This window comes from Sceloporus occidentalis, unplaced genomic scaffold (assembly GCF_023333645.1).
Source record: "Sceloporus occidentalis isolate IW3139 unplaced genomic scaffold, rSceOcc1.0.p SCAF_1, whole genome shotgun sequence".
In the NCBI taxonomy this organism is placed as follows: Eukaryota; Metazoa; Chordata; class Lepidosauria; order Squamata; family Phrynosomatidae; genus Sceloporus; species Sceloporus occidentalis.
The window spans coordinates 27,142,137-27,154,761 of NW_028316981.1; the positions used below are offsets into that span (position 1 = coordinate 27,142,137).

General features: G+C 40.5%; 1 protein-coding gene across 5 annotated transcripts in view; it reads right to left on the reverse strand.

Annotated features, from left to right (window-relative positions):
* Positions 1-12,625, reverse strand: part of CFAP20DC (CFAP20 domain containing) — a 254,220-nt gene that overhangs the window by 71,759 nt on the left and 169,836 nt on the right. For all 5 annotated transcript variants that reach the window (XM_089518704.1, XM_089518719.1, XM_089518733.1 and 2 more), the window contains one exon: positions 10,524-10,727. In XM_089518704.1, coding sequence (XP_089374830.1) covers positions 10,524-10,727 — 204 coding nt within the window. The remainder of the gene's footprint in view (positions 1-10,523; positions 10,728-12,625) is intronic.

Consider the following 12,625-nt stretch of genomic DNA (forward strand, 5'->3'; position numbering starts at 1 on the left):
AAATATTGTCCTGTTTGTCATGATCTATTCTACACTGTCAAAAGCTTTGCTGTAATCTATAAAACTGTTGGAGCGTTTGTGCAACCAGCAGTCCACACCTCTGAGGCAGTACGCCTGGATCAAACCCCAAAGAGGCACTCTGAGCTTGTGCTGTCTGGAGAAAAAACTTTTCCCACACATAGAAGCAGCAAACGAAATGACATGCTGAGCTCTCGGTCAGAGGCACTTTAATCTTCGTTCCACTGTTTACAAATCAGTACTCACACAGTACTCACTCTCATGCCTATACAATACACCATATGATACCCACACTGGGCACTGGAGCTCCTCCCTTATATACATTTCCCATCTCCAGGCATTTAGGCCAGCCTCTTCCCAGTGTGTTACATCTTTACAAGTCCCCCATGTGGCCTGACTTTGCACTTTCTGCCACTTGCTGATTTTATGTCTTGTCATGATTGCATCACATCCCATTGCCTCATCTGGGTCTAAATGCTTCGTCATCATGGCTTCCTATGACCCATAGTAACCTTGTTACCTTTGTCCCACACTGTACATTTTCCAGGATACCCAAATCCTGACAAAAACAGAGGCTGCTTTTCTTCTGAAATTCTTTGGTATGCTCCATTAAACAATGTACGTTTGCAATATGATCTCTAGTGCCTCTTTCTTGAACATAACTTGGAACAGTGGCATTTTCCATTCTTTATATGCTAAAGGTCAGATGGATAGACTCGACCAGTGAGGACACAGGCCTGAGATTCCAGGACCTGAGCAAAGTGGTGGAGGACTTGGAGGTCTTGGAGGTGTCTCATCCACAGGGTTGCCATGAGTTGTGGTAGACTCAAATGCAGTTAATAGCAATAACAAATGGAGAGAGAGAGAGAGAGAGAGAGAGAGTATAAAATGATTTCACAGCACCCTCCTAACCATATAGAATTATTTAAAAATTGTGGCAAGAGATTTTATTTTCCGCTTTCCTCAATTGCTTGTGTACCTCTCACATTATTTCCAAAAGCAGAAGGAGGCAGAAGTTGAAATATCTTTCTGAAAATTTTAAATAGTTTTGTTTGGTTAGTCACCCTAAAAAGAAGTCAATTCTACACATAATATTGTATTTTTAAAAATTCTGAATTTCCCCCCACATTCGTCATGGCCTACAGACATTATGCACTGATACCCAGACTTCACTGTCGGATTCTAAACAGTGGTCTTCTTCCAGTGCAAGTCAGTTATAAGGCGGTGATAGTTTCTCTCCAGAATAAGGTAGGATTGATGGGTTCCACAAAATCTAGTTCTCAGGGGGTATCTCCCTGGACACTGTTGCAAACAATTGTGAAGTTGAAGGATTTCATGGTTGGCATCCATAGTTTTCTGTGGATTTTTTGGGCTATGTGGCCATGTTCTGGAAGAGTTTATTCTTGATGTTTCGCCAGCATCTGTGGCTGGCATCTTTAGCGAATGCTGGCATGGAAGTAAGTTGGGTATATATACTGTGTGACCCTTCATTGAGGAGAAGTGATTTACATGTTAATCTGTATATTGTTCTATTGTTGAATGGCAAGGCCTCAGGGTGTCTATTTAATTAGTGATCCATTGTCTGCTGGGGAAAAAACCCTCACCCTGAGTGGTTTACATTTGCACTTGCTAGGTCTTGATTTTGTGTTTTTCAGGACTTGTAGCCAAACCTAGGGTCTAAAGAGACAGCCCCTTTGTGCACCGGACTGGGGCTGCAGCAACCGCACACCGCAGGCCCAATCCAGCTATTTGCCGGCTCCAAAAGAAGTGGCAGAAAGTAGATAATGTATATTAATTTGTATTGTTTGGTAAGCTGATTATTTTAGTTATTTTAATGATACGTTGTTAAATTTATAATTTTCTGCTTCTTGTTTTTAGATTATACGTCATATGTAGACTTTTGTATTTCAGTTGTTTCACTATGTAAAGTGGCATATAAATTTACGGCGCTATATAAATAAACTTTGATCATCATCATCCTCAGTTTTAGGTGTGTTTGGGCATCTGAATGGACAAACCAAATCAGAGGCTTAAGTGAATTATATGAACAAGGCCAGAACCCCTTAGTGAAACAGAAAGGCATCAACAGCCCCTTCTGTCCATATGTTTTTCCTGCTGCCTCTTTTTCTTTCAGTCAGATTAGTCTCTTGATGGTGTAAATAAATCAAATATCTTAATGAACTTGAGGCTTGGCTCCAAGTGTAAGCTTTGCAAATGCAGTTGGGGGAACCCTTGAGTCAGCATCTCTACACACTGGAAAAAAATGTATAAATTGACAGCATTCGTGCTGGCTGCTTTGGAAAAGAATAATGGAATCAAGCCAGCTTCTTAGCCCTGAAGGTAGGGCTGCCATAATTGTCCACTTTTACCAGGGACAAAATGTAGGACAAATTCAAGACCAAACTGTAGGGCAACTGCAGGACAAAACTCAGCTCAAAATGTAGGACATTTAAGGTCCACCATTTTTCTTCAATGTCCTACATTTTGGGCTGAGTTTTGTCCTGCAGTTGTCCTACAGTTTGGTCTTGAATTTGTTCCACATTTTGTCCCTGGTAAAAGTGGACAATTATGGCAACCCTACCTGAAGGAAGACTTTTTTTGGGAGAAGGACAACTTAAGGAAGCCTGTCAGCCATGCTTTCTCCTGAGGCCTTCTAAACAAGCAAATAATTTCAATTGCTAGTGATGGCAACTTGACATTGCATAATATATACACATTCTTTTCCCAAACTTAAAACAAAACAAGTTCAGTTTACAGATTTCAGAGCATCCAAAGTCTAAACCTACTGAATGATTACTTGTGTTTTAAATGTTTCATTTATTTGAAAGTATATTTTAAAGGAATGTTGACTTCATTAAAAACTCTGAGGGGGAATCTAAGTCCCAATGAAAACAGATTTCCTTCTAGGTTTAGAACTTTGTAGAGAGCAGGCCTAACTGCAATTATACTGACTGACACTATGTAATGGCTGATTCTTTTTATCTTAATGTATTAAATAATAAGAGAGATACATTAGTAAACTATATTATTATTATTATTATTATTACTATTACTACTACTACTATACAGAAAGTGATCAAGCCCAAGGGATCAATGAACTAATTCTGCATTCCAACTTGAATTTGCTAAATACCAGAACACAGTTTAATCTGGATTTCCCCCAAATCATATAAAACTAAAACTGATATGTATAAACATTTGCATAAAAGAGATAATTGTGATATACAGTCTGCCCTCCTTATCAGCGGACTTGCCATCTGCAAATTTAACCATATGTGGACGGCAAACCCCTGTTTTGGTTAATGATACCAGGTACATATGACTGTGCCAGTGGGGGCACGTGTACTGTGGTTACTTTTAATGGGCCCTGAGCATGCTTGGATTTTTGTATCCACTGGGGGGAGGTCTGGAATGGATCCTCCACGAATATGAAAGGGGTTGACTGGTTGCACTGTGTACCCTGGAAGTAGTGGCTTTTCGTATATGGCCATAATTAAATCTAGAAACTGCAGTACAGAGTTTAGAATGATAGATTTGGACTTCAGAGATCCAGTTAGAAGTCTCAGCTGAGCCACAAAATTCACAGGATGATTTGAAATTCACTGGGTGATCTTGAGCCTGATATTCCGTCAGCCAGTTCTACTTCACATGGTTACTACTGTGATAAAAAAGTAGTCAGGAATGCCATGTGCTCATCTTGGAGGTATGGTGGTAACATATAAATGCAACAAAAAATTGGTAATAATGTGCTCAGGTATACATTTTACATAAAGCTGATTTCAATATGACTAAGGCTGCATCTGCAGTTTCACAACACTTCAACTTCCATGTCTTCATCCTCTGCACTTCTGGGATTTGTCGTTTATTGTGGCACCACAGTTCTCTGACAGAGAAGGCTAACCATTTCATAAAACTACAAATCCCAGAATTCCACAGCAGTGATCCATGGCAGTTCAAACGGTGTCAAATTGCATTATTCCTGCAGTGCAGCTGCAGCCTTAGTGACAGCAGAAAAAAAAAAATAAAGTTGAAAGACAGACAAGGAGTTAAAAACATTTCTTGCAAAGCCACATTCAATAAGACACATTCAAAAGGACAAACTTCCCTGAAGAGTGTTTCAGTAGTAAAGAAAGCAGAATATGCATTGCATTGAAGATGGCACCCTGTGCAGTTTCTTCAGATGCACATTTCAGTGGTTACAGCAGGACTAAACATCCAAGTGGCATGTTTAGGATCACAGCATAAAAGCCAAAGAAAATTAGAAGTAGAGGAGGAGGGCACTAGGGCAGTATTTATGGTCCAAGGTCTGATGACAGTTTTCTCTAAATAACCAGGGATTATAGACATTTATTTTGTAAGTAAGTAAAATTTCTAATTTGTTTTTCTTTTTTAAGGAAACAAAGTACGGTATATATTAAAATAGATGTTGCTCAAGGAAGCTTCAGAACAAGAAATTATACAAAGGTTTGCTGGGGTACTTAGGCGATTCCAATAATTCCATAAAAGACAATACAGTCACTATTATGAAGGGCACAGCATTATTTAATTATCATTATAATTGAGTATGCATTCAAAAAGGGCAAGAACAATTTCTGCTGGCAATCAAAAAGTGTGTTTCCCCTTCTGTACACAGTGTTAAATTGTTTATTGTACAAAACATTAAAAACATTTACATCAAGAAGAATAGGATAAGTAGTCCTTCCAAATCAATAGAACGTTTCAACCTTAAAGCCATTTATCCATTATTTGAGCAACACGTATGGTTCTTTGCCAAGTTTTTGCAAGGGGTGATAAATTTAAGGATTTTGTTACTCAGCTTGCTTGTCTTTCAATATACAGATTAAGACTGCAATCTTTAATGGAGGAAGAACCAAAGCTTGGTAGTAGAGCTTGTGTGGCTTGCCTCTCTATCTCACTTCCAATTTTCCTCATCAGTTTTTCAATTCAGAGTACACTCACTTCCTGACCTTTCAATTCAATTCCTGGCATCTCCATTTAGAAGGACTGGGGGAACTGGTAATGTGAAAGACTCTTCACCAACACACTGGAGAGCCACTGGCAAGTAGGCACCACTGGATTAGACAAGCAAATAGTACATAGTCCAAATATGTAAATTAATAGAAGCACAGTTTGGAAGTTGTTTTCCCAGTGCAACTGTAACATTTTGATTACTTCTCCAGTTATGGGGCTGTGGCCTCACTAAATAGTGGATGAGAAACAAACGTGGTTACACTGTTGAGCAATTATGGGCTTTCTAAGCTTTGTGTGGTTTAAGTCCCACTGAAGATGAAATGATTTTTGAATAAATATGCTGTGTATTTTGTACATCTTAATATACATAAAGACTTGCCCCATTTCAGTCCAACATTTACTTTGACATGTTATTAAGAAGAGTCCATCTTCAGTGGTGAGAGGCAATAAAACAAAACAAAACAACTGCAGAACTGCCCTCACCTGGGATCAAATATACAATTGCTTTGGGGTTCATCTCCTCTCTATATCTTTAAAATATCAGCATTAAAGAAATCAGTAAGTCTTGTATGAAATAAATAATTTGATGGGAGAATACAAAGCAATGTGAACTCTGTTACTTCTCACAGTGACAACTGCTGAGAGCAATTTCAGACAGCTCATGGAAAGGAGCCTTATCTTCAGGTCATTTTACTTCATTTTTCTCATTTTATCAAACTTGTTTTGAGAACTTTTCAAAACGCCCCAAGAACCTATGTTCTCTCATTGCACAACAGTTGCAAAAGGTTTCTTAAAGGCTAGATCACAACAACATGAATAGTCTGTCTAGGGCTGCTGTCACATTGCATAATTAAAGCAGTGTGACACTACTTTAACTTCCATGGATCAATGATATGGAATTCTGGGATTTGTAGTTTGTACCTCTGGTGGGGTACCATAGCTGAATGAAATAAACAAAACAATACAACAAACAGGGAAAGCTAGATATATCACAGAATTACAAATCCCAGAATACTATACCACTGAGTCAAAGCAATTAAAGGGTTGTCACACTGCAGTGTGGATACACTGTGTGTTTGGGAAATGCATCTTTTTGAATGTGTGAACAAAGAGAATCATGCCTGGGCATGCTGGACTTTTCAGAAATGTTTTCTCCAAGTTGCATTCACATACAGGCAATGTCAAACAACATTTGCTGAAAGCAAAGCAAAGACATCACTGAAGTCAGCCACAGCTACTGTAAAGCCCACACCTTTTTTACGCCTACTACACCCAGATTCCTTGTGATTGAGCGGGCTATAAATCATCATCATCATCATCATCATCATCACCACCACCACCACCACCACACTAAAAATAAAATGTCATTTGTCCCATGCTGAACTTTAAAGTCCCTGAAAGCTTATCTACCCCAGAGTGAATACATAATCTGCTACTCTAATTCTCACAACTGAGATTCCTGGCTTGCCTTAAAAAAAAAAAAAAAAACATTCAAACTGGCCAGTTCTGATTTGGGAGGAGATGAGGGCTACCATGCTAAGATAGATAATGGGTGATCAAGCTGAGACAAAACCATTAGTACAAATTGACTTTATTGGTGATTGGTGGATGTGTAGGTGTTTGATAGCAGAGAGGAGCACCTGCATATCCTTTAGCTGTAGGAATCCAGTATTCCTTTGTAGCAAAGTGAAGGTTGCGTTCCTAAACAGATCTGACTGAGACTATTTGAGGGCCAAAACAGATTCTCTACGATGGTTCATGCTCCCTCTAAAGTGAGACTTAAGCATGGGAAGTAGCCCAATACTTAAGAAGCTTAGGAGTACTTAAAGACAGATTTACTATGCCAATGTGAACTCATTCCTATGTCTTGGAAACTGTGGGAACAGAAAACGGGGTGGGGGTGGGGCAGTTCATGCAAAATTCATTCTTCTACACCTTTCTTACTTAGGTCAAAGGAGTGTGTGGGCAGGACATATGAGTTCTGATGTTCTCACAAGAAAGCAAGTGAACTCATGCTCTTATCTCCTAGAATGGCAAACTAACCCATTCATGCCCCTTGGGACTCTATACCACTATTCTGAGCATTCTTTCTGGCCAAGACTCGCATCATCATGAGGCTACAGAGCCGAAGTGAGGAAAATGCACTCTGCTGCTTGCATGTGAACCTCTATATTGCTGACCAGTTCTGGAAAAATACAAGAGAGAAAAGGGGGGGCTAAATGCCTCTCCTGGAAACCTTCCAGAAAATGTTTCATCTTGTAAGTAGAACTCCCCTTTATCATTTGATATATTTAAATATTCACCTTTCAAAAACAGTAGACGTCCACTCACTTTTGAGTCCCTCCCCCATTTTTGCTAGTTCATGCAGCCCCTGGAACATCTTAGGGCAGAAAATAGTCACCAGGCCTGCTGAAGTTGCCCACACCTGCCCTAGAAACCAGAACTGAATTGATGATGGCTGCTCACACTCAGTTACTTTGCCTAGTTCTATGCTGCCTATGAGCTCCTCAGCTTGTACTGCCGATTGAAGAAACAAGGGCTTGAATTTAACAAGATTTTGCAACTATTTATTAAGAAGATAAATCTATTGAACATGGAGACACTGGAATAAAATGTATTCAACACATTTGGGATGCAACTCTATATTACAAATGTTATCCTCAGCAGAAACCTTATACCAGTTTTAAGGAGACCAAGAAACATGGGAATCACAGTGAAATGGGGTTATTGCCTTTGAACATTGGGTGGATGGAAGCTGGTGTCCATGTTTAGAACACCGTCCAAATTTCAAAATATGAAGACTCTAGTTTGAGTCTTGGCACAGCTCTTTGCAGTTCTGGAAAACATCCAACCATTAGCTGTTGGAAGCATAGTAAGCTCTATCTTGACTTGAACAGATTGTTTAGTTCTGCATAACTGTACAGTTTAAAATGTTGAAATTAAACAGTTTAAAATGTTTAAAGGTTTACAGTCCTTTTTCCCTCTGAGATATTATAATAAACAATAGAATCCATATTTACATAATAAATAAATAAATACATAAAATCTCTTTGGGGGTGTTCTCACTTGCTTATACGCCGTGTTACAAAGTGAATCCAAGGTACATCGTTCCTATTAGAAACCGAATTAAATCTAGAACAGTTCTAAAACAACCCGCAATCGTCCCCACTAGAAATCGAATCGTACAGCGGTTTATAAATTTGATTCGTGTTTTCGTCATTTAACATGGGTTAAAAAAATAGAAGGGTCTAACCTACATTTTCCCCTTGAATCGGGATAGGAACCGGAGCATTTAAATAGGAACGACAGCCTTTGAAATCGGGTTAGCTGGATGGGAGGAGCAGAGTGCGATGGGGCTGGCCTTGGGGGAGTTGCCCTTTCTGTCCCCATCCGTCGTGGCTGTCGCCATTTTTGCTACCCTCACCCCTTTGTCCGCTGTGGTCTTTCAATAAGAGATAAGGATTTTTTTTTAATTTTTTATTTTAAAGGTTTACAGGCGCTTAATCTCTTCAGCACTTTAAGCGCCTGAAGTCCCGGCTGCTCAAGCGCCTGCATCTGCCAAAGGACTACAAGGCTTCCCCCGGTGGATTGCAACCTCCCCTCTGTGTGGGGAGAGCCCATTTCTAACGGAGGAGAGGCAGGAAGGGAAGCCTCCTCTCGAAGAGGCATTCCCTGCCCGCTTGGGCACTGATCTCGCCCAGGCAGGGAAGGGAAGCCTCATCGCGAGGAGGCATCTGATCTCGCCCAGGCAGGGAAGGGAAGCCTCCTCGCGAGGAGGCATCTGATCTCGCCCAGGCAGGGAAGGGAAGCCTCCTTGCGAGGAGGCATCTGATCTCGCCCAGGCAGGGAAGGGAAGCCTCCTTGCGAGGAGGCATCTGAGCTCGCCCAGGCAGGGAAGGGCTCTGATCAATGGGGGGGGGGGGGGAATAGAGCCTTTCTCCCTCTCTTTCTCAAACGGAGTCTGCCTTCTCCTCCAACCCTGGAAAGAGAATCTTTGGGAAGAGTGCTCCCTCCCTGCTTTTCCAGCAGCCTCCTTCATTGATCTCTGGGCTCTCTGAAGGGATTCCCCCTGGCTGTCTTGGGAGACATGAAGAGGGGATGCTGTCCTGCAAAACCCATCCCCATAGTTTCTCTGGAAACAGCTTGGGCTTCCCAAATTTGCTTTGCCAGAAGCCTCCTTCATTGATCTCTGGGCTCTCTGAAGGGATTCTCCCTGGCTGTCTTGGGAGACATGAAGAGGGGATGCTGTCCTGCAAAACCCATGCCCATAGTTTCTCTGGAAACAGCTTGGGCTCCCCAAATTTGCTTTGCCAGAAGCCTCTCCCATTGATCTCTGGGTTCTCTGAAGGGATTCTCCCTGGCTGTCTTGGGAGACATGAAGAGGGGATGCTGTCCTGCAAAACCCATGCCCATAGTTTCTCTGGAAACAGCTTGGGCTCCCCAAATTTGCTTTGCCAGAAGCCTCTTCCATTGATCTCTGGGCTCTCTGAAGGGATTCTCCCTGGCTGTCTTGGGAGACATGAAGCGGGGATGCTGTCCTGCAAAACCCATCCCCATAGTTTCTCTGGAAACAGCTTGGGCTCCCCAAATTCGCTTTGCCAGAAGCCTCCCCCAGCCTGGGGTCTTTCTTCCAAAGCAGCAAAAGTGCTTTGGGCAGTTTTCTCTCCCTCAACCATCCTTCCCCACGAATAATTGCAGGACTCATAGGCACTTTAAGCGCCTCCTCATTGGTTCTTCTATAACAAACTGTGAAATTTAAAAGTGACGTTATGATGATGTTGCTTTGATTGACAGCCCCAAAATGGTGAGTGGGAACGAAATAAGGCTAAAACCGATTTATATATACACCGTTTTATTTGAATAGGAACAAAAGCGGATCACTTAAAGTGAATCAATTGGTAAATGAGAACGAAGAAAAAAAAGCGATTCGGAACGCGGGATAAGACCAGGGTTATTTTGAATCGATTTAACTGATACCGGTGTATTTTAAAGCATTGTAAATTGCAAGTGGGAACAGGCTCTTTGAAATGGACACTAGGCTTCAGGGAGCAATTGGGAAAGGGCAAGAAGTTTAGTCCACTTGATAACATTTTGGTGATTTATAGATCAGAAATCTGAATGAAACAAAGCATAAAGAATTTGTGAATTCTGCACCAGGAGCTAGTGATGAAGAGTCCACAGGAAAAACCTGTAGCAGTTTGCAGTGAATGGAGATGAGAAAGAATCTTGACCTGCTTTTACAATGGGATGGAGACATCCTAAAACCCAAATATACTGGGAATTTCTATCAGAACTTGGAAGGAGAACTGATCTATATATGTAGACATCTCCTGAAGTGTAAAGCTGAAAAAGAATGACAAGCTATCAAGGAGGCATATTAGTCATTTTGGGATTCGTATTTTTTTTCTAATCCCTATAGTAGTTAGGAACATATGTTTAAAGTACATGCAAGACAACACAATTCTTTACATGAGGTCAGAATAACTGAGATTTCCCTCTTTAAACCATCCAAAAATATAGGAAGTGAAGCTCACCTCTGGGAGACATGAGTTCCAGGTTGTTGTGTCATCACTGCTTGTGCTGATGTTGATATTACAGTTGTCAATCTGAGAGGCACTCAATCCATGTGAAAGTCTGTTATCTTCCAGTTCTTCGTTTTGTTGCCTTTTCATACTAGCCAACATCTGAAGTTCAGAGGTGCTCATACCAGTTGGCTGGTAGTTTCTCCAGTCATATTCCTAGGAAATACATTGAAAGGATATATTGGGGTGGTGTAGAAGAACATGACGAACAGAGTCGCTGAAAAGATATGGCGTTTCTTGCAAGGCAAAGAGTTACCAAATGTATACAACTGCTTCAACTACCTCCTCCTCTTCCTCATTTATATCCTCCCTTTCCCCCAGAACTGGGACTCAAGGCAGCTTACAAATCAAAAGAAAGTACAATATAGCTAAAAACATACAACATAGCCACATTAAAATAGAATTAAAATGGTCAAGCTATTAAAACAATTTAAACATACAATTAAAAATAATAAGAAGCAATTATAGACAGTAAAATTAAAACAGTATAGTACTATCCTGAAAGCCCTTTCTTTAAAAAACTTCAGTTCTCTAATCATCCACATACATACATACATAGCCTTTGCCTGCTGACAAAGCCCACAAGGAAGCAAGTATTCTGGGAAGGGGAACTCATAGTATTTATAAGGTCTTATCTGCACTGCAGAAATAATGTAGTTTGACATGGCTTTAACTGCCATGGTTCAATGCTATGAACGTCTGAAATCTATAGTTTTGTGAGCTAGTTAGCCTTCTCTGTTAGAGAGTTCTGGTGTCACAACAAACTGGTTCCCAGTTATAATCAGAGGTTTGTACTGGTACAGGTAACCTTCTAATGCTCAGTTTTGTATTTTGAATTGACCTGGTTTAGAGGCAGTATGCCACTGAATATCAACCAGCTGGAGGTGCAACCCTGGGAGAGGTTTTTTCTCTCTCCATGTCCTGCTTGTAGGCATCTTAGGTACCTTGTTGATCACTATGTGAAACAGTATGGTATATCAGATGGATTATAGGTGTAATCTTCCAGGAGTATGGTGAAGCAAGTGAAAAAGGATGAAGCTGATACAAGGAAGAAGAAACCCTTGGCTGGGTAAAAAACCCCGAGCTTCTGGGCCGCTAATCTCAATTGGGATGGTGAGATGAAATAAGGACTGACAGATAAGGGGGAGCTAGGTTGCGTAAAGCTTTAAATGTTAAAGAGAAGAACTGAATCATTGTATCATCATTGTGAGGCTCTGGTAGGCTGACAGACAATCAACAAATATCTTAAATGAATAATAATAACTAAGGTGGTGGCCATTTCAAATCCAGGACCTATTATACAGGTTCAAATGGGAAAACAACATCATCTACTCTAATTTTAAATTATATCTGTCGTCTTTTATAATGGTAGTACCTATGAGCACTCTACGTTTGGGAATTAAATGTGCTCAACAGACTATGTATTCTCATGTAGACTTTCTACTTCAGAGTGCTCTTCCTGATGTACCAGGTACTCATGACAATACTAGCAACAGAGCATTTGAACTGATATTTAAACTCCCATAAATAAGGCACAGTAAATGCAGATTCTACAGTTAACAGTTTGTGTTTAAAGCCCTGAACTATATTCAGATCACATGAAGCAGTCAAAAATCTATTCCTCTTCTAGAAGCTGTGGTCCCCACTATATACGTAAATAATCAGACCAATGTGTTGACCTATACAAGGCCAAATTATACCCCCCCCCTCCAGAGCACTATGGCTTATTAGTTTTGATAGCCAGTTGTTATTTCCTGGCACAAAATCTTGAAAAAGTTGTTTTTTGTATGAAATTGCTGCTTGAACAACAGCAGCTCAGTCAGCAGTCTTCAATGTGTGCCAGTTTTTCTGTGAGTGTTTTCTGTTTGTTATTCATTTATTACTTGGATTTCAGTGCTAATCATAACATTCTGAATACCTTTTGTATACTGAGAAAGACAATTTCCAAGCCTCCCCGGATGCTCTTGAAAAACATGCATTTCTGTTGGAAACATTTTACGGTGTAATTTATAATTTTTTTAAATGGGCGTATACTTAAGTCCTTCTCAGTTTTT